This window comes from Urocampus carinirostris, chromosome 14, assembly GCF_059441175.1.
Source record: "Urocampus carinirostris isolate Australia breed hairy pipefish chromosome 14, RoL_Ucar_1.0, whole genome shotgun sequence".
In the NCBI taxonomy this organism is placed as follows: Eukaryota; Metazoa; Chordata; class Actinopteri; order Syngnathiformes; family Syngnathidae; genus Urocampus; species Urocampus carinirostris.
Genome location: NC_142362.1, coordinates 30,274,373 through 30,301,235, shown reverse-complemented (window position 1 = coordinate 30,301,235; position 26,863 = coordinate 30,274,373). Strand labels below are relative to the sequence as shown.

General features: G+C 40.1%; 1 protein-coding gene across 2 annotated transcripts in view; it reads left to right on the top strand.

Moving 5' to 3' along the window:
* LOC148353155 (anosmin-1) overlaps positions 1-26,863 on the top strand; it is a 121,141-nt gene that overhangs the window by 19,999 nt on the left and 74,279 nt on the right. For both annotated transcript variants that reach the window (XM_088353102.1, XM_088353103.1), the window contains exon 2: positions 7,569-7,616. In XM_088353102.1, coding sequence (XP_088209228.1) covers positions 7,569-7,616 — 48 coding nt within the window. The remainder of the gene's footprint in view (positions 1-7,568; positions 7,617-26,863) is intronic.

The following is a 26,863-nucleotide window of genomic DNA, read 5'->3' as shown; positions in this document are numbered from 1 at the left end:
CACTTCAATAATTCTCTTAATATGTTTTTTTAACTGTCTTTGTTGTCATTGATATTATTTTTGTGAAAACATTGTATGCCACGAGATTAGACATGGCAGACCAGGGTAAACATGTAATAAAGTTCATATGGGTGTTTAAAATCCTTGAAAATGCTTGAATTTACTGTTGAGTTTTCGAGGATTAAAAAAATGCTTGCATTTTGGGTGAAGTGCCTGTAAATGCTATAAATTGTTGCCATGTTTACAAACAAGTCATATGGGTGTTTGAAATTCTTGAAAATCTTTGCAATTTGTTGTTGTACTTAAAAAAGTGCCTGAATTCTGGGTAAAGTGCTTATAAATGCGTGTTGACATCTTTCTCAACAAGTCTGCTTAAAAATGACGCCGGCACTGCTCTCTAGTGGTTTCGCTTTGCCATTGCATTTCTTCTTCCCTCGTGAGTAACTGCAGCTTGCATTAGTTCTTACAGCATTGTTCTATTAAGCGTTAACTTCCTGCAACTGAAAATGTTACTGAAAATGTTAGCTACATTTATCCAGCACCTACATGGGCACAGATATGTCTCAAACGTAAATATTTTCATATATCTAAAAATCATATGTCTTAATAAATGCACACGCAATATCATAAATCAAAGATGGAAATTGTGGATGTATTTGTGGCTCTTCAAAATACATCACTCACACTGTATTCTTTATTTTAATGGTAATAGAGAAATTGGAAAATTCACTCTGAAAGACCTTATAAAATGTTTGGATTTGGCCATAAAAAGGTGTAAAAACCCTGTTCGAAGAGAAAGATAAAATAAAATACTGTTACAATATATAGGCAAAAAATATTCATAGTACAACATAGTGCTTAGAGACTGGCCCAAGTTATAATACAATATAACAGTGCAATGTTTATGAATGAAAAATAATAGTGCATTGTAAGAATAGTGCAATGAGATGAAGTACAATAACATTTAGCAGCAACAAAACAAGAATTACACCCAAAGTAAATCATTTAAGTTTTGTGCGCCCTTTTAGGGTGGTGATGGCTCTGGAGAAGAAGCTGTCTCTGAGCCATTTTGAGGGCCCTGCAGCGCCTATTAAAGGGCCACAGGTCAAAAGTGTGGTGGCCACGGTGTTGATGGCCCATCCATCCATCCATCCATCCATCCATCCAAAATTACCATGGCCCCTCTACTACATATGAGATAAATGGCTTCCTGGATTGAGCTCGTATTAAGCATTTCTCATATCTTGAACAAATTTTCCCCATAGGAAATAACTGAAAACCAATTCCAGTAATCCCTTGCTGTATCACAGTTTAGTCATCATAGTTTCTCTACTTCCCGAATCAATCGTGCATTGTGTTCTGCATACTTATTGGCTAAAAAGTCCCTCCCCCCCGTTTTTATGCTTGTCGGAGTTTCACACGTATAGGAAACTGTTGCCAAACCGAAATATGTATGCGCAAATCCTTTCTCTAAAAGCTACCATGTCCACAAAACATTCTGTATGGACTCACGAAAGCACCGGCATCCGCAGCAAAAAGGCAGAGGAAGAGGCTTTCTATTGTCAACAAGTTGGACTTCTCGACCCTCTAAACTTGTCCTGGAGTCACATGCTGTTCTTTAGTGTTCCCTAGTGGCTCCCTAGCACCTTTTTATAAATGTTTGCTTATGGAGAAATATATGGTTTCTGTAAAGGGGCAAGCAGGACATTTTTATCATTTTCCAATAAATATAGATAGATTAGTTGTGTTTCCTTCCTTGTCAAGCTTTTAGGCTTTTAATTTCTGCAGCTCCAGGCATTTTTTGGCTAATATGGCTCTTTCAACATTTTGGGTTGCCGACGCTTACCTAAAAGATAAAAGCAGTTTTCCATAGCATCCACATAATGGCGACAAAATATAATCAGAAAAAAAAACGTAGTTTCCTGAAATAATTTCTGCCCCTTAGTGAAATACCTGCAGCAAGATGACTTTTAAATTTGTAATTTTAAAATGTACAGTAAAGTACAGTACTTTTATTTGTAAAACAAATGCTTGAGACTGTAAATTGGGTTTGTTTTTATTGTTACAATGTGCACCAGAGTACTTGATGAATAGGTTCTTGACTTTGCGGATTTGGACTATCGCAGAACTTTTTGTAATGGACCCCCCGCGGAAAACGAGGGGTTTCGTAATCATGGTATTACCCAAGTGATGCACGAACATTTAAAAAGAACAGTCAGACATTTGAACGAAACAGATTCTGACTGGCAAGTAACATTTTAGCTAATGCAGTTTTGATGACATGCATTGTACATTTTATAGAGTTCATGTCGATTTTGCTATAAAAGAGCTTGAGCGTCAACATATTTGGATTTCAATGCATGCAGTCCGAAGAACAAAAATCAGTTGGTAAAACGACAAAGGTCCATTCTTAAAATTATTTTATTTCAAACTTTTGGGAATCGTTAAAGCCACAATGTCTACTATTTGACCACTAGATGGCACTATGTTGTCTGTTACGGTGATACACGACACAGCGTGGTGGCAGATACCTGACAAACACGGCACGGGTTTAAGTTGGGATTCCACTGTGTTAAAAGAAATACAGATTTATTTTCCATAAAAATTAACATTGGTACTTCAGTCCATGTATTTTTGCCTAGTGTTAAATGTAAATTTTTACGAGTTGAAAGTGTTGTGTACCATTAATAGACACTAAATATATCACACTGTCCCTTTAAGTACTTTTGTTACAGACTGCAGTTGATTACTGCATGTACTTCACAAAATAAACATACTTTTTGTTTTATTTACTGTTCTACTGCTGCTAATGAGCTTGCTCTTGGTTTACATGGATACAAAATGCTTGATTTTAATTGATCATTTATTTGAGGTTTCTTCATGAATGTAAGTCTCGTCTGACAGAAAAATGTGGGCTTTTATTCAATTGTTCGAATTTGCAGTATGTTCAATGAAAGATTTCATTGTAGCATTTTTGTGTGTCTACTATCGTTTACCACATAAATAAAGCAACTTAATGCTAATTGTAAGGAAAATAATTATCAGATTATTTCAATAATTGTTGACTTGTCGACTATTAAAATGGTCGTTTAGTTGCAGCCCAACTATTAATGCGTTATTCTCGCCACTCTGGCATGGTGTTGAAGCCCGTCCGTCTGTGTGGGCACTGAGCGGCTGGTTGGTTGCGCGCTAGCATCGGGTCTTAGCTTAGCCGTAGCAGTAGGCAGGACCTGCAGCCAGGCTATTGTTGGCCTTCCGAAGCCTCCTTTGTCCCGGAAGCAATAACAATCCACGCAGCACCCACTGGTGATCAGCATTTCTTTGCGTTTTTCTGACTTTCCTTAGAGCCTGATTTAATTGATGAATTTATTTTCAATGTAACAAGCTGTTAAAAGCTAGCGGCCAGTATCCTTCCCAGGTTGTTTGGATTCAGAGATGTTGACAGTGCATGCCCTGACTGTTTGGCTGACAGCATACAGCAGCCTATCACAGTTGCTCATACAGACAGTCACACCCACCCAACACAGAGCACCCTTCCTAATCGGTTCTGCTGTCTTTTAGAAACACAACGCACCGTACATTGATATCAATGACATTACAGACATTTCAATTAAAAATCTACAAAGGCGTGAATCAGCGTTAATCGAAGCGCGAAGTATCGAGGGGTCTCTTTACACCCCAAATTCGTGTCAAATGTCTTGCGATATGAGAGGAAGTTGCTCTATTTTCTGCTCTTGGCCATTATCTCTATCAGCTGTATCTTGTTTTTTTGTGTTTATTTGTGTTTATTAACATTTGCCACATAAATCAATCAACATAATGCTAAATTTAAGAAAACCATATACTTATCCGATTATTTGACAAATTGTTTCAACAGTCGGTGAGTGGTGAACCATTAAAATAGTCGTTAATTGCAGCCCTACCCTTTAATGGTGCAGGAAGTTCCCCCTCGCAACGACATTTGCCCCTTGTAAATACGCCAAGCCGTCGAGTGAAAAAGCGACGGGTCATTTCCTGACTTCTATCGCCATGAGGAATGATGTTGTCCTTTCCAGAGTCGCCTTAATTGCGTTTTCGTGCTGAGTGCAAAACGAGGCTTCAGATGAAGTGGTCATCTGCAGAGGACATGAAAGGGAAGAAAATAATGAGAGGGAAAACATGTTTTTGGCCCTGCCGGATGGTAAACAGGCGCCGTAAGAGGATTTGCCGTTGCATACGTTGTTGAATCGATATTAGTGCAAAGAAGATTGAGAGCAGCGAGGGTTTTGGGTCACGCTCTTTCTTATCTCCAATGTTTCAGCTCAGAAAAAAATATGATGGCCTGTAAGCCAAGCCACACAAGGAGATGTGATATGGCTTTACGAGAGGCAACTGCAGGCTATTTTCTTTGGTTTGCTAAAATCACATTTGCATTGCACGAACCCAAAACGGAACAGTTCATCGAAACCAATAATAAGTGCATTTTTACATGAATGACTCTTAAAATCAAACTTGATTATCACACAGTTGTTTTTGACAGGTCACAACAAGGATTTCTCGTCTTGGGAGAGTCATACAGTAATCCCTCGGATATGGCGGTTTATGGGGTCCAGAAACCCCCGTGAATGTAAAATCCACAAAGTAGCAACCCAAGGTTTAAACTTACTGAGAGTATACGACTGTAAAAAATAAAAACTATGGATCTACAAATAAAAACACAGAACATAAAATTGCAGTTAAATGAATGGTTGTTTATGTAAAAGTACAAAAAAATTAGATGACTTCTGCTTTCAGTACATGAAAGTGATTTGGAGAGTGGATGGCTATTTGCACGCGAGCATCGAGTATTCTTTGGTTGTGCCAGGTCTCCGCGATGTCTAAAAAACAACCGTGTAGCAGTTTCCAACAAGTTTAATTAGTAATGAAAATGGCGCTGGTGAGATACAGGGGTAGGTTGTGGGAGTTGCTACGTAGCCCGGCTGTAGCCGTAGGCTGGTCTACTATTGCCTTCCCTCCCGACTCACCTCAATCGCTTTCCATAATTGATAACAATCCACGGAGCACTGCTGGTGATCACAACTTTTTTGCGCTCTTCTGACTTTCATCATAGTCCACTTATATTAGTGAGTTTCTTTTGAATGTAATGAGCTGCTAACTGTGGCTGTGCTTCACATTTTTTGGTGCCCTTATTGACCTATGCACACACCCCGACTGTTTTGCTGACAGCATACACCCGCCTATCACAGTCGCACACACAGGCAGTTAGTCACGCCCACCCAACACACACATATACAACCTGCCCCGTGCTAGCATTCGCTGTCTGCTGTCTGATGCAGAACACACTGCTCAATGCTTTGATATCAATGACTATAAATACAATTCAATTAACTTCAAAATCCGCAGTGAACCAGCAATAATCGAAGCGCGAAATAGTGAGGCGTTACTGTATTAAAATCACAGCGATTGCAGAATAATCGCCATGTCTTGCAAGGGCTGGGCAACATGAGCCAAATATATATATATATATATATATATATATAATTGTTACAATATTTTTAAAAAAGAAATTGCTGGGGATTTCTTTTTAATCTATCAAATAAGATTGGTGGGGACAAAAGGATGATTGCTTGATATTGATCCCTCTTGTCCATGCCAAATCTACACGCTTGTGGAAAATTAGGTTCTTAATTCAGTTTTTTCAGAGTCAAGTCAAATATTTGATTTTGAATTTTTTGTTTTTGTGTTTGTGAAAAGCAATCCATATTTCAAAGGGACATATTGTAATATTGAACCTCTAATTATCAGTTTTGTGTAGGACAGCATACACCAACCGATCACAGTCATGCACACAGTAACCTATTACACAAAGCCCTACCTTACCTGGCCCTGTGATAGCATTTGATCTCTGCTCAGAACAAAATGCACAATACATTGATATCAATGACAATAAAGACAATTAAATTCAACAAAAAATCTGCCAAGCAGTGAGTCAGTGATAACCGAAGCGCAAAGTAGGGGTCTCTGTACTTCTAATATCGTTTTGTTTTTTTCGAAAACATTGATTAACCCTAATAGGGGCAAATGGTCAGTATCTCCAGCCCTCGCAGGCGCACTGGCATCAGTCCCCGGCCAGGAGATCGCGGGGACGTCTGCGGAGAGATCAAACGGCTCGTCAGAAGAGCCAAAGTCGTCGTGTTGGGCTGAAACTGACCAGAGGCTCGCCCTGCGGGGGACTGGAGCGCTGACCCCACTTTTCTGCTTGAGTTACACACACTTAAAGCGCCTCCTTTGTGTGAAAGCCACATGAGAGCCCATCACAAAAGGCAACGGCTTTAAGCGACCTATGGTTTTAATTACTTGGCTTAGGTCTGGCTTTTTTCATTATTATTATTTTTACCTCGTAATACAGCAAAAATGTCATGGTGATGAAAGAAAATTACGTTTTTTTTCCCTGAAAAAACAATGTTTAAAAATTGAATAATATTTGCTGTATCTTTTTAGGTCATAAACGTTTTGACAACAGCTTGACACGGACTGGGGCTAGATGTAGGGTTTCACCGGGTTTTTGAAAACCTTGAAAATGCTTACATGCGAATGTTGAGTTTTCAAGGTTTAAAAAAATGCTTGAATTTTGGGTAAAGTGCTTGTTAATGCAAATTGTTGCCATATTTCACAAGCTTGCTTAAAAAGGATGCAGACACTGCTCTTGGTTGGCTTCGCTTTGCCATTGCATTTCCTCTTCCCTCGTGATAACGGCAGCTGCTATTATTTTGTATAACATGATTGTCCCTATTGGTCGTGCCCAAGAGGAAAGGTGTGTGCTACACCTAAACAGGGCGCTGTAAAATGTGTGTGAATAATGGACATCTTTTATGGGCCATGCAAATAACTAAGGTAGGCTTTCGAAGTGGTAAATTGTAATGAAAGGACTTCCTGCAACTGAAAATGTAAGCTGCTCATTACTGTCATTTGACCCCCAGCCCCAACAAATGCGTATTTTGAAATTAGACTCGTCCATTAATTATATTTTTTTTATTTGGCGTAGAAACTAAGTAAACTTTTTATCTTTATTCTACAAAGTTACCAGAGCCGAGCTTTTTCTTACATTCTTGCCCAGCATTTTGTGAGATTTTTGGTTATTGGGTACCGGTAACAGCAAGATGGCTGACAATTATATTAAATTTTTTGTTCCAAAGGAAGTGTCCAAGCAGTAAACCGAACTGTTATTATATCTGCTCTCAACTCAAGATAAAGAAATTGGAAAGTCTCCAAAAACTTTAAGATCAGGTCACTTAAGAGTTGAGGTGCAGCTATTACAAAATAACTGCTTAGTTCAGTAAAATATTTGGGTTTCGAAATACAATAATTGACTGTCTGTCCATCCAGCTATATAATAGGACTGCCTGATAATAAACACTTGAAACGTTTAGCCCTGCAGGATAACGGAATCCTTCCTTCGGGGCCCCGGCCGCCTGTTTGGGTACCCCCGTCTTAAAGAATGTGTTTAATTTTGACAGTAATATTGCAAATGTGTTTAATCTTTTAATAAGTCCATACAGTGTGATGACAGGTGCTACTTTTCTCCACAGAACAACGGATCCTTGGTGTGGTGCCAGAATCACAAGCAGTGCTCCAAGGTAATGCGGTTACACTCCTGTCATGAACACGACTCGTGCGTGCCTCATTATCTGAGGGCGGGGTGGGGGAATAATACAACATAAAGCGCAGGAGTCAAGGCAGAACTAGTTTAGTCACGCCTGGAGGAATCGCTCCCAGACGCTTGGACGTAAAAACAAACACACACAAAATCTTCAACATTCAGACTTGAAAGTTCATGTTGGGTTTTTTGGATTCCTCTTATTCGGAATGTGGGTTTGCACAGTGTTCGGGCATTACTGAAAAGCAGTAATTTGTTATATTTGCAATTTACTTAATTTAAAAAGTAACTCAGTTACCCTCAAGATTACTGGCACCATAAAGTAGCGCGTTACTGCGAAAGTAACTATTTACTTACATATTACCATATATACTCACATAGAGGCCGAAACCCTGAAACTGTTAAAATAGCCACATAGTAAAATAAATACTGTCTAAGAAAATGTATACGCCAACCGGTGGGAGCAGTGAACACTTTTAATATTTTTGGCTTGTGCAATCCTGAGCAATTGCAAACGAGGACTTAGCCGAGACGCTCCATATCCAGCTTCAAACACTTTAAAGTGCTCCTTTTCGATTTCTGGGTACTGTCCAAAACATTCTATTTCCTTTGTTCAGGCATGCTGTATTACAAAAATAATGTTACAAATAAAAAGACCAAAATTCAGCACACTTTTACCGTAATTTCTTTGCTTACATTTGCCCTATTGATTTCCCCTATTGGTTTGGTAAGATGATCACCAATTTATAAGGCGCACTTTCAAATTTCTGGCAAATTAAGTTTTTTTTTTTTTGGGTGGGCCTTATATTCCAGAAAATACGGTAAATGCGTCCCAGGAACTCATTACAAAGGAACGCGTTGGTCCCAACACTAGATAAGAATGCATTTTGCTGCCCAGCCCATCCCCCCTGCGGGGCTTGTTTGTGTATCTTGCCCCCGTCCCTAAGAAGTCTGATATAAAGCTGCTGTTGACAGCTCGCCTGCAAAGATGGCGCTGACAGGCCCGTCTGGATCTGTTGACAGGGCCCTGTGAGATGTTTCGGGGCCAGCTTAATAAGAACGCTACGCCAGCGTGGCGCGGTCCAGCTTATGAGACACGAACAATGCCCACTCGAGCTGTCGGAGACGCTCATCTCTTCACACAGCGTGAAACCAGAATTCACGCTGTTTGGCTTAGAAATAAAACACATTTGCTGAGGAGTTTTGTCCTTTGCGGTTTTGCTGCATTATACATGCGCATTGATATAAATACAGCAGAGGGCTGAACGATATGTATGCGGTGAGAAGACGATGATGCAAAACACACTTCTACGTGTTGTTACATGAATGTTGTAGTCAAGCATCCGTTTTCTAAGATTGTCTTCAGTATGGGTGCGGGAAACACAGCACGCATGTAAACTATTACACTTATCGGAATGCTAACATACATACTGACTAGGGCTGCACGATTAACCGTAATCTAATCGATATCGTGACGTGACGTAGTGCGATAATGTAACTGCAAAACACTGCTTTTTTTTTAAGGATTCAAAGTTCCAGTTTGTTATTCGAGTAATGTGTTTTGCCAACAAGACTTCTCACAAATCAGGGATTAACAGAACCGGCCAATCAGAAGCAGGTTTCAATGGTACCTGCCAATAAAGGCGGGGCAAAGTTTTCAAGACGTGTGTGCACGACTTTGATAGGCTGATGTAGGCGTTCAGTCAAGCAGCCGGGTGCACAACTGGCCACCAAAACAAACTTTAGCAGCTCATTACATTTAAAATCAATTGATCAAATAAAATCAGACTCTGAGGAAAGTCGGAAGAGCGCAAAGAAAAGCTGATCACCAGCTGGTGATCCCTGGTTTTTTATTGCGTCTGGGAATTGATTAAAGCGGCGTCAGAAGGGAAAGCTAACAGTTAGGCTACCAACTTTTAAGCCACCACTGCCAAACATGGCTAGTCACCAACGCCTGATCCATTACCAATGAAACGGACGACTTGGAGCTACCACTCGTGGAAAACACTACATTTGTGACTTGCAGAAGTCGCGGTTACCTGTCACTAGCATATAGCTACCCATCCACTCTCTAAATTACTTTCTCACACTGAATGGAGTAGCTCTCCAATTTAGTTGTATTTTAGTATAATGACAATAAGGACCATTTATTCAACAGAAATTCTGTACTTATTAGTAGATCTATAGTTTTTTTGTTACAGTCGTACACTCTAAGTCTCTAAGGACGTCAGCTGGAGGTAAGTTTGCGGGTTGCTACCTTTAAGTTCTCCCCAAAAACAAAACGAGGACAGAAATGCGCTTTTCTTTTAGAATCGAATATCACATCAAAATTGCAATACAGGTATAAAACATCGTAATGAGGTTTTTTTTCCAAAAGCATGCAACCCGAATACTGACATACATGTTCTTATTTTTGTGGTACCAAATCTAGACCTGTGTTTTTTAACCAGGGCTCAATTCAGTAATCTCTTGCTGTTTTGCGGTTTACTTATCTTCACAACTTTACGGATTTTCATCATGCATTGTTGTGTTCTACATTCTGATTGGCCAATCAGTTGCCCCGCCCCTTTCCGCTTGTCTGTCTGCGCGTCTATGACGTTGTAGTTTGAGTTGTAAACATACGTAAAACAGCTTGACAAACCTACATTGTGTATGCGGAAATCTTTTTCATTATCAGGGTTCTCTAAAAGCCATCAATCATATCAACAAAACGCTTTGCATGGACCCACAAAAGCGCCTATAGCCGGGCCAAAAAGCTAGTGGAAGATGCTATCGATTGCCAACAATCTGGATTTCTCGACCCGCTATACTTGCTGTAGAGCCACATTCGGGTCTTTCGTGCGCCCTAGTCGCTCCCTGGCACTGTTTAAAAAGGTTTGATAATGGAAAAATATATGGTTTCATTAGTACAAAACAGGACACGTTCTTAATGTTTTCTAATGAATAGTGATTGATACAATATGTGTTTCCTTTCTTGAAAGACTTATATCAGGCTGAAAATCTTTTGCGGCTTCAAAGTTTTTGTTTTTTCTTCCAATACCGCTTTTTGGGTTGCGGACTGGAAGGAAGGGTCATTAAAGAAAAGCAATTTTGATTTAAATAAGAAGCAAAAATACACGAACTATCATACAAACATGTATTTTTTGTTTAATTACTCCAAGTTCAAGAAATGAGCTTCTATCTAAAGCCATCTTGCTGCTATGGGTACCCAAAAGCCCCTAAAATTCCGACCAGCAGGTAAAATGGTGCGTTTTGGTCACTTTGAGTCTCTGTAGTTTGTATTCCTCCTTGTGCTTTTTAGCACTGGTTTTTTTTTTGGTTGCATTTGAAAGCGAAGACAATTTGTGTCTCGCCGCATGGGACCACACTGAGTAGGCGAAGAAAAATAGAGCTGGAGAGAAGCAGTTCAGTTGAGGACATTTATTACAGAGTTTTAGAAACAAAAGTATAATAAAATAAAAGTAAAAATAAAACAAAAGTAAAAACAGTATAAAATTAAAAACTGAATGAAAGTAAAAACTGAATGCACTCCGGACCGATTGATCGGGGAAGCGCCCTCCTACCAAGAGGCCAGCAATGTGATCACCCGGAAAGGCCTTGACCAATTGCCAACCACAGTTTTTATAAGAGGTGTGGATTTGCAAAAATGGAACCTTCAGCACTAACAGACACTCAGAACTTAGAAGTCACATTACAAAGAAAAAAGGTTCCTGTACCAGAGATAAGCACAGCTGAATCTTAAAGGTTGTGTGATAAGACCATTGCTGAGAAGAACACTGATATGAAAGAATGAATTCAAGTATAGATATGATGTAGATTTACAACCACTAAATGAATACTGTGATTTCAAGGTAATAATGTTATGATCAAATAACATAACTAATATAGCTGGAAAACACATGCGATAGTGACAACATAATCTGACTCACTATAGAGTATAGCAACATCTAGTGGTCAAATATCACACTGTGTCCCTTTAAGATGTTTGTCAGACTTGTTTGCTAGCATTGGGGTTCTAGTATTGGATCATTCCTAAATGTCAAGCAACTGTGCTGGAATTCAACTTCTTTTTAAAGCCACGCTAGTTTCCCAAAAACATTTCCAAATCGTGCCACAAATTTGATGTGGCAGAAAAAATGTTTAAGGAATATTCCTTTCATTCAAAATAATCTTTTCATGTAAAGAAATCACTACAGTGTAATTTTGAGGGTTAGAAATCGTAATAAATTCTTGTGCAAATAAACCGAACATTTCACATTGTCACATTATACCATGTGGTAGACCCAAAGTTGTAGCGCATACTGTATGATTTCATTTTCCTTAAACAAATTTCCCTCGAACCTTCAGTGGCGTCTCTCCAAGGCACACATGCTGTGAAACTCAATAAATGACGCTAATTAAGTGGAAATGCAGGAAAAAGCACAGTGGCTAGTAGCTCCCTATACCACAGCCTCACAGCTGGTGACAGTGTTGATCACAGTCAGTATCTTGGCGCAACTTCCTCAAAAAAATCACCTGAGTGGGCTAAAGTACTTCCACAATGTCTACAATTAATGAACATTTTTTAACCCTCAGTCTTATACTATATACTATAAAATCCAAATACCATAAATTCTGAACTACAATCCGCTACTTTTTTTTGCTGTTTTAACCACTGCGGCTTTAACAATGGTGCGGCTTATTCTTTTTTCTTTTTCGTGGCAGGAAAAGCATTTTGCCCAGCAACAGTAGACTAATAAAATGAATAAGTAGTTCAAAGATATCCAATTAGCTCATTCACTGCCATAACATGTTCATACGGTTTCAGAACCATTGTCCCAGAGTTCCAATACGTATACAGTAAAACTCGGATAAGTCGGATCCAGATGGACCGGTCATTTTCATCCGACTTATCCGAGGATCCGACTTATCCGAGGTCGCAAAATTTCGAACTAAGAAGAAATTTAACTCTTAGAAAAGTGCATACTTGTATATGTAAAATGAAATACCAAGCAATGATATCTTGTAACATGAACGTGATTTATTATCAAAAAAGTTCTTACCCTCTGCCTTTTAGCGGTCGGAGCTCTAAAATCTGTCGCACACATATCTTTTATCTTCTTCTTGCTTTTCAGAATGTCGCTCAAAGTTTGAGGGCTCATTCCAAACTTCGCCGCGTTGTCTTTTTGCTTCATGTGCTGATTCTTTTCTTGGAATTCAATGATAGCGAGCTTTTCTTCATACGTTCTAGTCTTGAGACTCCTGCCTTTGGTTTTAGAACTTGAGGCCATCGCCACACCGTAGACCGCACAGACCGCAAGGAAGTCCAAAGAAATTCACACAAATTCAATTTGAATGCTAGCACTACTGTAATAAGAAACAATGGGATTATGATTACGAGGCTTTGTTCTATGACCGCGTGCTGTGATTGAGAGTGCTATCATTCAACACTGAGGAGGAGTTTGATGAATAGCCTCTGCCAATCACGGAACGCCACGTCACATCAAGAAATCTTCCCGGAAAATCTGGGAGGGCAGATTTGGGAGATGTCCTAGGCGACCTGATACCGATCCGACTTATCAGAGGCGAAAACCATTAAAAAGGGTCAATTGTACGGAAAAATCCATCCGACTTAGGCGAGGATCCGACTTATAAAATCCGACTTATGCGAGGTGTAATACTACAGAAAAGCCTAGAGAACAAACGTTCCACGCAATTTGTCCGACTTATCCGAGAATCCGACTTATGCGAGTCCGACTTATCCGAGTTTTACTGTATATATATATATATATATATATATATATATACACCTATACATACATACACATATTTTAAAAGACTATGAAAAAAGGTTTGGCACATCTCTTCAGTTAGTATCAAACCTTTGGGAATGCTTTCAGTATAATTAATCACCACTAGATGGCAAGAGTGGCTTTGATCAGATCTTTGTTCATACATCATGGAAGCCCATCTTCTTCGTGTTACTTCCTTTTTCCAGCAAATGAGTGTGTGATGGTAGCCCCATTTGGCAAGCAGTGAACGAGTGTCTTGAGAGTCAGGAGGTATGGACAAATAGTAATCAGCAGTTAACTCCACAACAGAGCATATTCCTTTAAAAAAAATAGTAATGTCCCCTCGTCATGTCAGAGAGAAATCACGTTCCTGACATACCTTTAAAATACACTTCATCCAAACACCCATTTTCTGCACAGCTCATTCTCACCAGGGTCACGGGGCCCATCCCAGCCATATTCAGGCAGTGGGCAGGGGACGCCCTGGACTGGTTGCCAACCAGTCACAGGGCACGCAGAGACTCATCCATACCAAGGGACAATTTGGGCCCGCGATTTAACCTGCTATGCATGTTTTGTAATGAGGGAGTAAATTGGAGTGCCTGAGAAAACCCACACAGGCACAGGGAGAACATGCAAACTCTGCACTGGGGGACCCGTAGCTGGAATTTAACCCTGGACCTCTGCACTGTGGGGCTGATATGCTAACCACTCATCCGCCTTGCCGCCCTAAAATACATTTCAATGGCAAATAAATCAATTGAACTTAAAATAATCTGAAAAGTACTTATTTCCTAATACTGTGGTGTTTTCTATGACCGTAAGCTTACATATGTGAACCTACTACAGCAGAGCTGTTGTTCTTTTTCAGTGTATGGAGGTTATGCATCATTGGTATTACCTAGTACGGTGTGTCACTCTTATAAATTGGTGTCCTCGGTGTGTAAAATGGTAATTCACCATATAAAATCATGTTGCCTGACAGCCTTTTTAACAAATAATGGGCTTTTATTGTCTAAATCCAACTGTGACCCTCGAGTACTTTAAAGTTAACAGCGTAAGCCAAACTCCCCAGTGCTGTGAAGACACTCCGTGCTTTCCATTCCTATGGCCAATATCGACTCTTGGCACTCTGCGATCCCTCGTCATTCAGTGGTTTTGAAAGGGCTTTTTTTCTCTTTGGAGCTGCTAAATCCAAGAGCTGTGAATGTTACTCAAAACAAAGAGACGATCCACTGATTTTCACAGCTTTATGTGCAGCTCCGGACCGTATTTAATACAATGAAGCGCTCTACTGATGTGGCTTTAATTGTATCCCGGCCCCTGTGGGATGCCAGCCTGGGATTCATTCAAGGGCAGGAGTCAATATTTGTGAGCAAACAGGAGCACACTTGAGGGTCTGAAGTGCCCACTGAGGGCCCGTGCGCCTTCAATGGTGACAAATGTGGTACAGTGGCAATTGGTGAATAGCGCCGCAGTCGCTGATTAGCATCTCCACTTCATGAAGTCAAACAGACAACAAAGGCCGCTTGGCGGAGGGGACACAAGTCCAGTCGGAATCCAGACAGAAGCCACCGCAGAGGGGGAGTAATCGTGAGGAAGTTGCCGTGCAATAATTCAGAAAACGACACTGTGACCTCGCTGCTCCATCTGTCTGCCTTTTAGGAACCCCGAGCCCCCTGTTTCCATGCGGTGCCATAAAGTCACTGCGGTCAACCTCGCATGCAGAGTCCGGTGAATCTTTTATCATGTTAATTTGCTCCCCTTGCAAAGCTGAGCGATGTGACATTTGGCGGATTTTAAAGTGATATCACCGCGCGCCACCAAGTCTATTGATCAAGGAGGGCAAAGTTCTTTCTATAGCCCATTGTCCCCAAACCAACAGGCAAAAACTTGGAGGTCTCTGGACAAGCAAATTGAATAACAGATTCAACGTCTTTAACCCGTTAAGGACTAAAGCGTCTGTCGCAACATGTCTCTGATGTCTGAGAGAGGCTTGGTTCTACTTACCAAATTGGTCTTCATCCTGGAAATTCAACTACCGTAAATTCCGGTACTTGTTTGTTACATTTTAAAAACTGCTGCTTTTAATATAGTGTTGCTTTTTTTGTGGCGGAACAGAGAAAACGGCAAACTGTTGTTTTCCACAACACATGCTCTAAATACAAAACACTGCCGAGACGCCTGGAAACATTGACGCCTTTTGAGATAAATTTGACAATGCTTTAGTCAATATTTCCAACAAGCAATAATTCTACTTTTTCACACGCAGATCAGATTTTAAATTATACATTTGAATTGAACAGCAATCAAAGTTATCTATCAAAAACACTACACATTTATTTTCTTTTTCATCTGCATCTATCTCAGGTCGCTGAGGTTTCCTTTATCCTCAAGGAACGATAACAAGCAAATGCAATTTGGTGCTTTACCCCGGCAATCACCAATGATAACAACACAAAAAGACATTTCTGTGTTGCAATCTTAACAGAATATTGTCAAGACCTCCTTAATCATTTTTATAAAAGGTCTTCAAGAACATTAAAATATTTTTCGTTTACACCTAGGCAAGTCATATTTATTTGTATGATCACAAAAATTCTCAAAAGGGAACACAGACCAGCATTAAAACATCCCAGGTTTTGAAACTCACATGAAGGCAAGGAAAATCTGAAAAAAGAAAAAAACTTAGTATGAGGAAAATTAGGAAACCTTTAAAAGGGGTTGCAAATGAGGTAGTTATCCTTTCAGGGTGACTAAGCTCATTTGGCTTTCAAACAAACTTGAGTTTAATGGTAAAAATTTGAAAAAATATGCAAACTTCACACAAACAAAACCACTAAAAATTGAGACTGAGTTCCACAAGGGCATTGTTTTTTTTATCCATTTTAGAACTCGATTTTCCATTTAAAAAATACTAAACGGATAAAATAGAGGGCTAGGATACCATCACACATACATTCTGGTGCATTTTATTGGATAAAAGATCCAGAAAAATATGAAAATCACATGTTTAAAGAAACTTTGATTACGATAAGGATTTGTGCAAAAAGTTCATAAAACAAACACAATTTTAACATTTTTAGCGTGTGCAATTTTTTTAATTGCTTGTTCTTTGACCAAAATTTAATGAATTAATCAGTACATGTTGTACATGTGTCCAGTAACACAATAAAATATTAAATTCTTAAAAGTATTTGCTAGAGATCCCGATTTAGCATATCATACATTTTTAAATAGCGCATGAATCAAATGTTTTGCCCATACCAGCAGAAACATTTAGAAAACAAATGACACAGACACATTCCTTTCCTGTCAGGAACCAGAAAGGAAACAGGACCCACTTGCGTGACGTTTACCCCAAGTTTAATTGAAAGAGAGAGGAAGGGCTGCGTCCACGATCCGGTGTTAGCTGGGCGCGGGAAGCAAATCGCTCTCGTACTCGGATTGTGCTCCGAACACGGGAGTGGATCTTCTGTAGCGAGCGATGACGGTGTCAGGGGCAGAAAACTGGTCGGTAGCCGGGACTGGGAGAGCAAGACGTGGTCGGGGTCTGAAACGAGTCGTATGCCAGAACAGGAGAGTAGACGTAGTCGGGAACAAAAAGGGATCGTAAGCCGGGACGGGAGAGTAGACGTGATCGGGATCAAAACGGGTTGTAGCCACAGAAAAACGGGTGCAAAAACGGGACAGGAGGGGGTCAGGGTCGAAAAAAGGCGTGCCTTGTATACATGGAGATTCGCAGACGGACCGACCACAGGGGAATGACAGGACTCGGTTCAAATACTGACAGGGAATCAATCAGAACCCGCGGCGGTTGGCGCCAAATGAGCGGCCACAGGTGATTCACATCGGTAATCATGACATTTCCATAATGGTAGAAATTTGCAACAGTGCTCCAAGAGCTAGTGGTAAAATTCCCATCCTAAATGTGTTACTTGCTGCTTTTGCAAGGGCACCAACGGTTACCGGTCATTCCTGAGAACAGGTAGGGGCCGTTACTATCAACAGTACCCAACCACAGAACGGGTAGACATATACAGTAGCACATAGAATGGTAAGTAAGGGTTTTCAGGTTGCAATCCTCTTAGTAGACGGGGAAAAGACTTCACTATGTTTTTATCTCCTGCAGGCCTAATTATTATAACAGTCGTGTAACTGTACAGCCGCAAAAGAGCATCAAACTGCTGCAGCCTGGGTTCTGATCTGAACATACTGTAATACTCAAGTCCTTAAACTTTACAAGGTCCCCGAGTCCAGAATAGACTTGTGTTAAAATTTGCTACTAGTCTATAAATCACAGAGAGGTTTCAGGTCCTTAACACATTGGAGAAATGTCGATTGGAAATAAACCAAGATGGTTCTGATGTCTGCTGATTTGGCTCAGAATTCAAAGCCGGGAATTAAAAGTATACATTTTGTGGCAGTATTTTGAAGCTTTGCTGTAGCGAGGAGTGTCAAACTCATTTTAACTCGGGGGCCACATGATAGAACAAACATTCTCTCGGGGGCTGGGCTAGTAGATAAGAGAGAAAGAAATTAGAGAAAGAGAAGGGGAAAAAAGTAGAAAGGGTGGGACAGATAAATAGAGAGAGAGAGAGAGAGAGAGAGAGAGAGGGAGGGAGAGAGGGAGAGAGAGAGAGAGAGAGAGAGAGAGAGAGAGAGAGAGAGAAACAAAAGAGATGAAAAGAGAAATACTGAGAGAGGGGAAAGAAAGAGCGAGAAAGAATGAAATCCAAAGAGAAATAGAAAGAAAGTGAAAAAAGAGGAGAGAAGGAGAAAGCAAGAGAGAAAAGAGAGAGCAAAAGAAGGTAAAAAGAAAGAGAGTAAGAAACAAAAAAAGGAAAAAGAGAGAGAGTGAAAGAGGGAGAGGGAGAGAGAGAAAAAGGGAGGAAAAGAGAGAAAGGGAAAAGTGTTTGTGAGAGGCACCTGGCTTTGGCAACATCAAGTGGACATATTTCAGCTCATTTTTCTCTTGCACTTCTCTGAGCATTGTCTCGCGGGCCGGATTCAATCCCTAAGCGGGCCTGATGCGGCCCGCGGGCAGCCTGTTTGACACTCCTGCTGTAGACAGAAGTGAAATTTAACCACAAGTTTAAAGGTTTTTGAATTGGGTTATGAAAATGTTTTAGAAATAAAATTCCAAACTTTTCCCTCGTTACTTTTAAATATGTTATTAACTAGTAAATAAAAGCGCTTCATTGTCTCAAACTGTTGCACTCTATTCAATGGAATCAGAATCTTGCAGAATTAAACAAAATTTAAAACTGTCTTTGTTCCTTATAGTCTTAAGATCTATGTATGTATATTCATATTTCTATAAAGTCAATTTTGTACCCAACATACGAGTGCATTGCAGTGATGCGTGGTGATGTTTGTGTCTAGTGATAAACTTTCAGATTTACAAATAAATGACTCACATCTTATTCGTAATTTCATTGGCAAAGGAAGAAAGCAGTATATAAACTGTAGTGCAGAAGAATCAAATTTGTTGCTCTCACTATCGCCCTCTGCCATGAAGCCAGAAAGTTGCCTCCTGCCTCTCCTGTTTGCATGTCACTGGTGTATTGACTCAGTCAAGTGCAATCAAAATTCAATTTTACCTAAAACCCTTCAGTCATTTGTCCAAAGTTGACATTTTTACTTTTCAAAACGTCCTCTAAAAATCGCGACCTCATAACACAAACCATTTGAAAAACTTTTGAGACCTTATTTTCAAAACGTTCCCACTCTGAAGTGCTGTATAAATCAAAGCCCTAAAGGACTCGGCTTCTACCTGTTTTTAATTTAAAGCGCTTGGCAAAGGCAGTGAACACTACGCCAAAATAATGTATATTTTCAAAAGCGCACGTCCGATTGGGCTTCCACTTCTTTTCCTGAGGAAATCGGGGTTGTCAAAACTGTATTTGTCTTGTATAAAGAATACATTTGACATTTTCATAACAAAAAGGTGTTTCTGCAGCGAGACTGGCCTCTCGATGAGTTATATCCTTGCCATGAAGATGATTAAAACATCATTCAATTTCGAAATTTAAGTTGAGCGATGATGGCTTTACCTTACCTTGCATTTTATTCACAAAAAGTCCGCAAGGGCGGTGGAAGCTCAAGAAAAGAACGAACATTGTCTGCTCTCTGTTTTCATGAACTTGTCACATGTTCCACTTTCCACTAAAGCTTCCCATACCAGTTTATTGATAGTAAGTCTCCTAACGCAACCAAGAGCCTGTTGAACTCCTTTGGATTTCATTGTAGTCACAGACTCATAGTCCTTCGTAGGAAAATAACTTTTTAAAATCGATTACACAATGTTGGTTTTAATCTGGGAAACAACCTTTTTTTGCTTAATCTCCTGTTATAACAGTGCTAAATTACTAGTGTGAAACTCAGACTGACCTGGTCCATCTGTCTCTCTAAAAATTAAATCAACGCTCTTTTGTGGGACATTATTCTTTCATTGAAAAAAAAACCCCAATATTGATTTGAATAATAAGCAAATATACAAGGTACACTCGGTATTGGGGGACACAACATCACTAACATCTGTTGCTGATGATATTGCCAGATTAGAAGGAGACGGACAGGAACTCAGAGATCTAGTCAATTGCCTGGAGAAAGCATCAAGCCAGTATGAGATGGAAATCAGCACAAAAAAAAACAAAGGTAATGACCAACAAACCCAAAGGTTTAACCACAAACGTCACCTTAACTACAGAGAACTAGACCCTGTCACTAAATTTAAATATCGTGGAGCTGTCATATCAGAAGACGGGTCAGCACCAGAAATCATGGCCAGCATAGCTCATACCACAGCCGCACTTACCAGACTTAAACCTATCTGGAGGGACAAGAACATAGCTCAGACTCATGCAAGCGCTAGTTACTTCCATCTACCTCTATTCTTGCGAGACACGGACTCTCACAGCAAAACTGGAAAAGAAAAGCCAGGCCATGGCGCTGTGATGCTACAGGAAACTAGGCATCAGCTACTTAGCCCACGTGACAAACAAAACGGTGCGGAACATCCATCAGAAGAAAATTCAGTGGTATTGTCACGTGACAAGATGATCAGTACTGACCAAGATAATTCTCCAGGGAACAGTCCAACGAGGCAGGGGGAGAGGAAGAGCAAAAAAAAAAACTGGGCTGACAACATTTTAAGGAATGGACTGGAACCGTCAACAGTGTCTTTTTCAGTCGAAACATTGTTTAAGAACCATCAAAAAACAATCAAAATTGTACTCTGAATATTTTTTCTGAAGCTGAAAATTCTCGTTATCTATTCTGGAATACCATTTTCAATTTTATCTTATTTTTTTCTCCTTTGTTTTGTATAATGGTACCTCTTTATCTTGGAGTGCCATGTCCTTGTAAACCAGTGGTCTCCAGGGTACCCTCTAGGGACAGCTGAGGTGCCCGCCGACCTGTTCTGAAAATAGCTCACCAGTGCTGGGTCATTGTGATTATCTAGTAAAATAATTTTTAGTGGTTAAATGAGTCTGTCTTACTCTAAATCCACTATTTTACCTGGTAATAATATAGTAACAACATAGTAATAACATGATATTTTAGACGTGCATACTAACAGGGTGCCTTTTGCGCTAATTTGTTACAAAAAGTAACTTGTTGCAAGACGTTGTTATCAATGACAAATTGACAATAAAGACGAATCTAATTTTGTATTTGGCAGCTCTGCAATAACATAATTTAACATTTTGTGGCAACATAATAATGTAGTTTACCCAAAACGTTACTGATTTTGTGCTAGAAGACCTGCACAGTGTAACATTTTGTACAATTTTCGTCTAAACTCCCGTGAGAACATCTTTGGAAGTGCTTAAAATTGAACAACAGTCTGTGGAATGCTACTATGCCTCATTCAGGACGTGTCTCTCAAAGCCCACCGTCCTCCCAACCCCCACGTATTCTCACGCCAAACTAAATAGCTTGAACTTCCCTATTGAGCTTCTGCAAGTAGCAGAGTCTTCAATTATTCTCAATAAAGGACGCAGTATCATCTAGAATAGAAGCATCCCTGGCAGCTTGGAAAGTGTGTCAGAGAGGTTTACGAGACGTTTGTGTGGTCAGCTCGTCTCTGGCGGGCCGGTCGTATATCCAGCGACATGCTGCCAATGTGTTATAAAATGGCCGCTTCAACGGACTTCAAAGCACCTTTTGGTCAGTTTAAGGCCAGACGAAGCTTGCACCTCGTCGTGTCGGCCCACATGACCGGCATCGACACCTCAGAGGGCCATCTGGAGCGGGGAACCACTTGTTCACTCGGATTAGAATTAGGCATGCTTCAAATGGGGATAAGAATCTCTGCCAAAGCGAATTTAGCATATACTGTACAAGCAAATCGTTCATATATATGGAATGCAAGATTAAGTAAGGGTTCCTTCAGAACACTAAACCTGTGCTTTGGGATTAACTATTGGGATATATATCAGTCAATAGGGGATTGCAGAAATCCAATGACATCAATGACAATCATATTATGGCTGAAGAACCATGAAGGGAATGTGCGGGTTCATGAGTGGGGTTTGTCCTCGTTAGATCAGGAAAAATGTTATTGCTATCACAATCCCGAAACTTGAAAGATTGTTCGAGTGCGTATAGCAGGGGCTGGGAACATATGGCCTGCGAGCCAGATATGGCTCTGTCCATGAGTGCATCTCGCACTGAGATAAATCCAAGGCCTAAGTAATCTTCTCTGTGACTTTCCAAATATTGTGTATTTGAAGGCGGAACAGCGCAATAAGTCCTTTTTTCCGGCGAAAATATACAGGGCGAAGTCCCAACTACAGTTTACACTCACAGTATTACACCAACAGACCCTGTTTTGGCTGTACATTTTTAAGGATTTTTGTTGAGACACTTGTATGATGAAAACCCACAGAACAACCCGTAAACACCCGAAAAGCAGCCAAACACCCAGAGAATTTTGACTGGGTGAGCAGTAGGGATGGAGGGATCTCTGCACACATAGCCTACTCCCCTTAATACATCAATATTCTCCACGGCCATAAATCGTTGCGGCAGAGAGACACATTTTAAGTCGTATTTTTGTTGATATGGGACACAGGTTCTGGCATTATCTTTTTTTATAGATTTTATCAAATCGTCAAACATCACAGTGAAATAAACTGTGCTAAAGATTTCACTTATGTCTGGAGGGCGTGGTTTATGGCTTTGTTGCATTTTTTCTTAAAATATATGGTGTGGCTCTCAGAAAAAAGAATGATTTCGCATCAATGGCTCCTTGAGGCAAAAAGGATCTTGGTGTATAAGGTCCATTCTACTGTATTCAGTTTCCAGACAGGAATTAGCACATATTTATGTTGTGAGCGAGTTGCGAGAGCTTGCACCATGAACTAGCGAGCAAGCGGTACAAGCCGAAAATTTGTTAACAATGACACCACACTTTCACATTGAGAGCAAACAAGGCTTACTCAAATGCTCTAAAATATTAGGCAACATTGCTACTGTGACTTTCTCTCATAGTTTACTTTTAGTCTTTAAAAAGATAAAAAAAAGGGTGCCATTAATTAAGGCTTACATTTCTGATACAAAGAAATGTTATTACCTATCGTCATTTCTTCTATGGTCAGTCTTCTAATAGTTTGTTGATTTTTTTTGGATCAAGCAAAACTACCTTGAAAATTTTAATTTTAATTTAAACATTTCTGATCAAAGTCGATTTTAAAAAAAAATTGCAACATACACTTTTAACGTGAATTTATTCTCCACTTACCTAGTTTTGTTGAAGAGCCACTTGACTGATTGGAATTGTTATCCGTCATCGGTAGCTTGCGTTATGATTCCCAAGTAAAATGACAGACTTATGAGACTTTAAATGGCTAAAAGGTGGAGAGGAGTAATTGGTGTCAAGCGTTTATTGGCATGCTAGTCCCCACATGTTGACAACAATGAACATTAAAACCGTGGTTTAAAAATGCTACACGACAACAGGTATATCAATCACTGAATAAATTCTGAGGGAGGTTAAGCTCGTGAAAATCAGAGTGGAAATCATTTGTTTTTTATAATCTGTATCATTGTTTATTTCCATGTTGTCATTTACAGGCAAAAAAAAATCAGAATTGGGTACTTAACATTTTCAGTGTTAAGCCCAACTGGATTCATTTGTGTTAGTTGAAGGCTGTGTGTGGGCACAGGAGTGTAAAGTAGGCTGGTCAGTCCCAGCAGGAAGGAGCTGATCTGGACATGGTTGTTAAGTTTCATTGGCCAAAGGGGGGGTCGCTTCATTGGATGCTATCTAAGAAGCTCATTATTCACATGGTGGGTGGCACAAAGTTGACCCCCTCCGAGCAAAAATATCGCAACGAAGAGGCCACAGGAGAGGAGGTGAAAAGACTGTGGGACTCTTGCAGTTAAGATTCCTTCACCGGTCAAATTGCGCTTCTGACACAGGATTAAAACAACATGCTTGAGTGTCTGCAGACCCCATTCAGATTGTCAACCATTGGCAGTGAAAATATGAGGGGAAGGGGGCTATGTCTAAAGGGATTTCATCCGTTGCGGGATTATTACATTGAAAGCTGTGATAAAATCCTCTTTTGGACCCGTCACCAAAACAATATGCTGTCATCAGAGTGTTTATTTGCCTTTGAATGAGAAATATCGGCACACTCAACACTCATTTATCCTTTGATGTGGCTTGCTTTCTTACTTTGCCATTAGACAGACAATGTCGATGGTCACGTTCACTGTGGGGAAGATTAGATGGTAGGAATCTGAAAGCTGATGTGCTTTGCAGATGCAAGCTTGTCGATTTATCCCAGCTGTTGCATCCCTTGGCCTGTAGAGGCTTTCAGGATCATGGAAAACCACAATATGTGTGTGATTGTGTGTCAAAGGATCAGTCATTGACAGCTGTCTTGACCTTTGACTTCAGGTTGATTGTTGTAGCAGAGTGACTCAAGGTCCACGTTACTTACTGCTTTGATTTGAGCAATGTTCTTGGCATTGACAACATTGCATAAATGTACATAGTTTCTTTTTGCTTTAATGCAGAAGTCCCAAATCTTTTTGATGATGAGAGCTCCTTATTGTTACCAATTAGTGCAAAGGGCCACCTGTTTAATATACATTTCTAAGATAACAATACATTATGTTATTACTATGTTGTTACTATGTAATTACCTGGTTAAATATTGGTTGTAGAGTTAAATAGACTCAGCCAATCATTAAAAACATAATTTTACTAGAAAATCCCATTGATCCAGCTCTGTGAGTTGTTTTCAGAACCGGTCTGTGGGCTACTAAGTTGTCCTTAGGAGGCTACTTAGACCCAGTGGGTGCCACATTAAGGAACCCTGCTCTGATGCATGGTTGAGTCCATATGACTAACTCAGGACTCTACTCCTCTAATAAAATGTCTGTTGTAGAAATAGGCGGTACTGGTAAACAATTCAATTCTGTTTAATGATTACAATTTTAATTGATTTTAAACACTAAACCATACATAATGCATTAAAGAGAGAAACGTTTCATTGTAAGAAAACACAATTTGCAAAGGATTCACTCAAAAGATATCAACTTCGTTTTAAGGTAATATAACACAAATTCATTATGAAAAATATACTGTTACAGTAATGTTTGTCAAAAAATAATACCACCAGTTAGAGCGATTCAGACTAAAACTCCTGAATTCATACTGTTGATTTAGTAATTTTCAAGAAGAAAATCATCCATTCATCTATCCATCCATCCATCCATTGTCTGCACCGCTTATCCTCAGTAGGGTCGCGGGGGTGCTGGAGCCCATTCCAGCTATCTTCGGGCAGTGGACAGAAAACACCCTGAACTGGTTGCCAGCATGCCGCAGGGCCCACAGGGACAGACAATTCGCTCGCGCATTCACACCTGGGGACCATTTGCACCGACCAATTAACCTAACATGCATGTTTTTGAATGTGGGAGGAAACCGGAGTGCCCGGAGGAAACCCACGCAACCATGGGGAGAACATGCAAACTCCGCACAGGAGGTTTGATCTTATCACCTCAGAACTGTGCCGCACACGCGCTAACCACTGCGCCGCTGTACTGTCCAGAAGAAAATCAATGCTTCTTAATTGTACAAATCCTCCGTGTTTACTAGGTTAGTTTATCGCAGTAGAATGCCGCTTCGTGCACGTCCGAGATAGCACTGACGACCCAAATCAGGTGATCATGTCACCGGAAACATCGGAGGCTGAAAAGTCCTTGCAAAGTTCTTGCAATGTTAATGCATAAGTTTGGTGTTCTTGCAAGAAATGTTATCTTACAAGCAAAGTGCCCTTGCGTGTATGGAAAGCATCGTTTGTATATCAGTGGTATCACAAATATTTAAAAAAAAAAAGGACTGAAGTGAAAGTACAGCTTGAGATGCATCATTTTACAAAAAGCCATTATTCACAGAAATTTTCTTAGAAACTAGTATTTTCAAGAAACTTGGCAACGTTTAAATCAACGTTTTAAATCTTGTTTACTACATACTTCTAATGAAAGATGAGAGTTCAAGCTTTCTTTTTTATGTGTCCCATGCCTATATAGCTACAGAGAAACGTTTTATTGTAGCCCTCAAAAATGAGTCAAAATGGCAAAAACTGGCTAACCGGCACTTCCTATTTAAAAGAAAAGTCTGGCACTAAATGTGATAAGGGTGGTTATGGCCCTGGGGAAGAAACTGCCTTTTGTGTGTCCTTGTTTTGAGAGACCTGTAGCGATTACCTGAAGGGAACAGGTCACAGAGGTGGTAGCCGGAGTGAGAGTCCTTTATAATGTCAATGGCTCTGCTGCAGTATTGCAAGCCGGCAATATCCTCCGGACTGGGTAGAGAGCAGCCAATGATCTTTTGGGCTTTGTTGATTACAAAATGTTGGTCTTTTTGGATTTTGTTGAGGTGTAGTCTGTTGTAGCACCAAAACTGCCATGTGAGAGGCATCATAGTGTCCTGTGGTGTGCTAAAACACGCATATAGTGTAGTACAGTGAACTCTGCAAAGCCATATAAAGGGGGATTAAGGTCAAGAAATGCCCACAGAGTTATTATCGCTCACGATTCAGCCCACACCATAGCTGCCTTATACTGTGATTTTTGCAGTGGACCCTATCTGACTGTATGCTGAAAAATGCGCTATTTTTTTTGAAGAATGAACACGTAATCGGATGAGAGGGAAAAGCCTTGTCTTAGAAAATAGTACAGCATGATAATTGGTGTCAAGAAACTATGTTGGAGCCATAGTGTAATGTTCTTACATGAAACATCGTTAAAATTGAAATTTCCAAAAGTATTTGAATCAGATGCTTCACATACTCGCAATATTTTTCTTTCTACGCAGTATAAAAGATCAAATTGCGTGCAATTATCAGTGCTGAAAACGAAACCCCCCCAATTTTATTTTGGCATTGATTGGCTCTGGCAGTGATCCTGACAATCCGAGAAGCGACTTCTG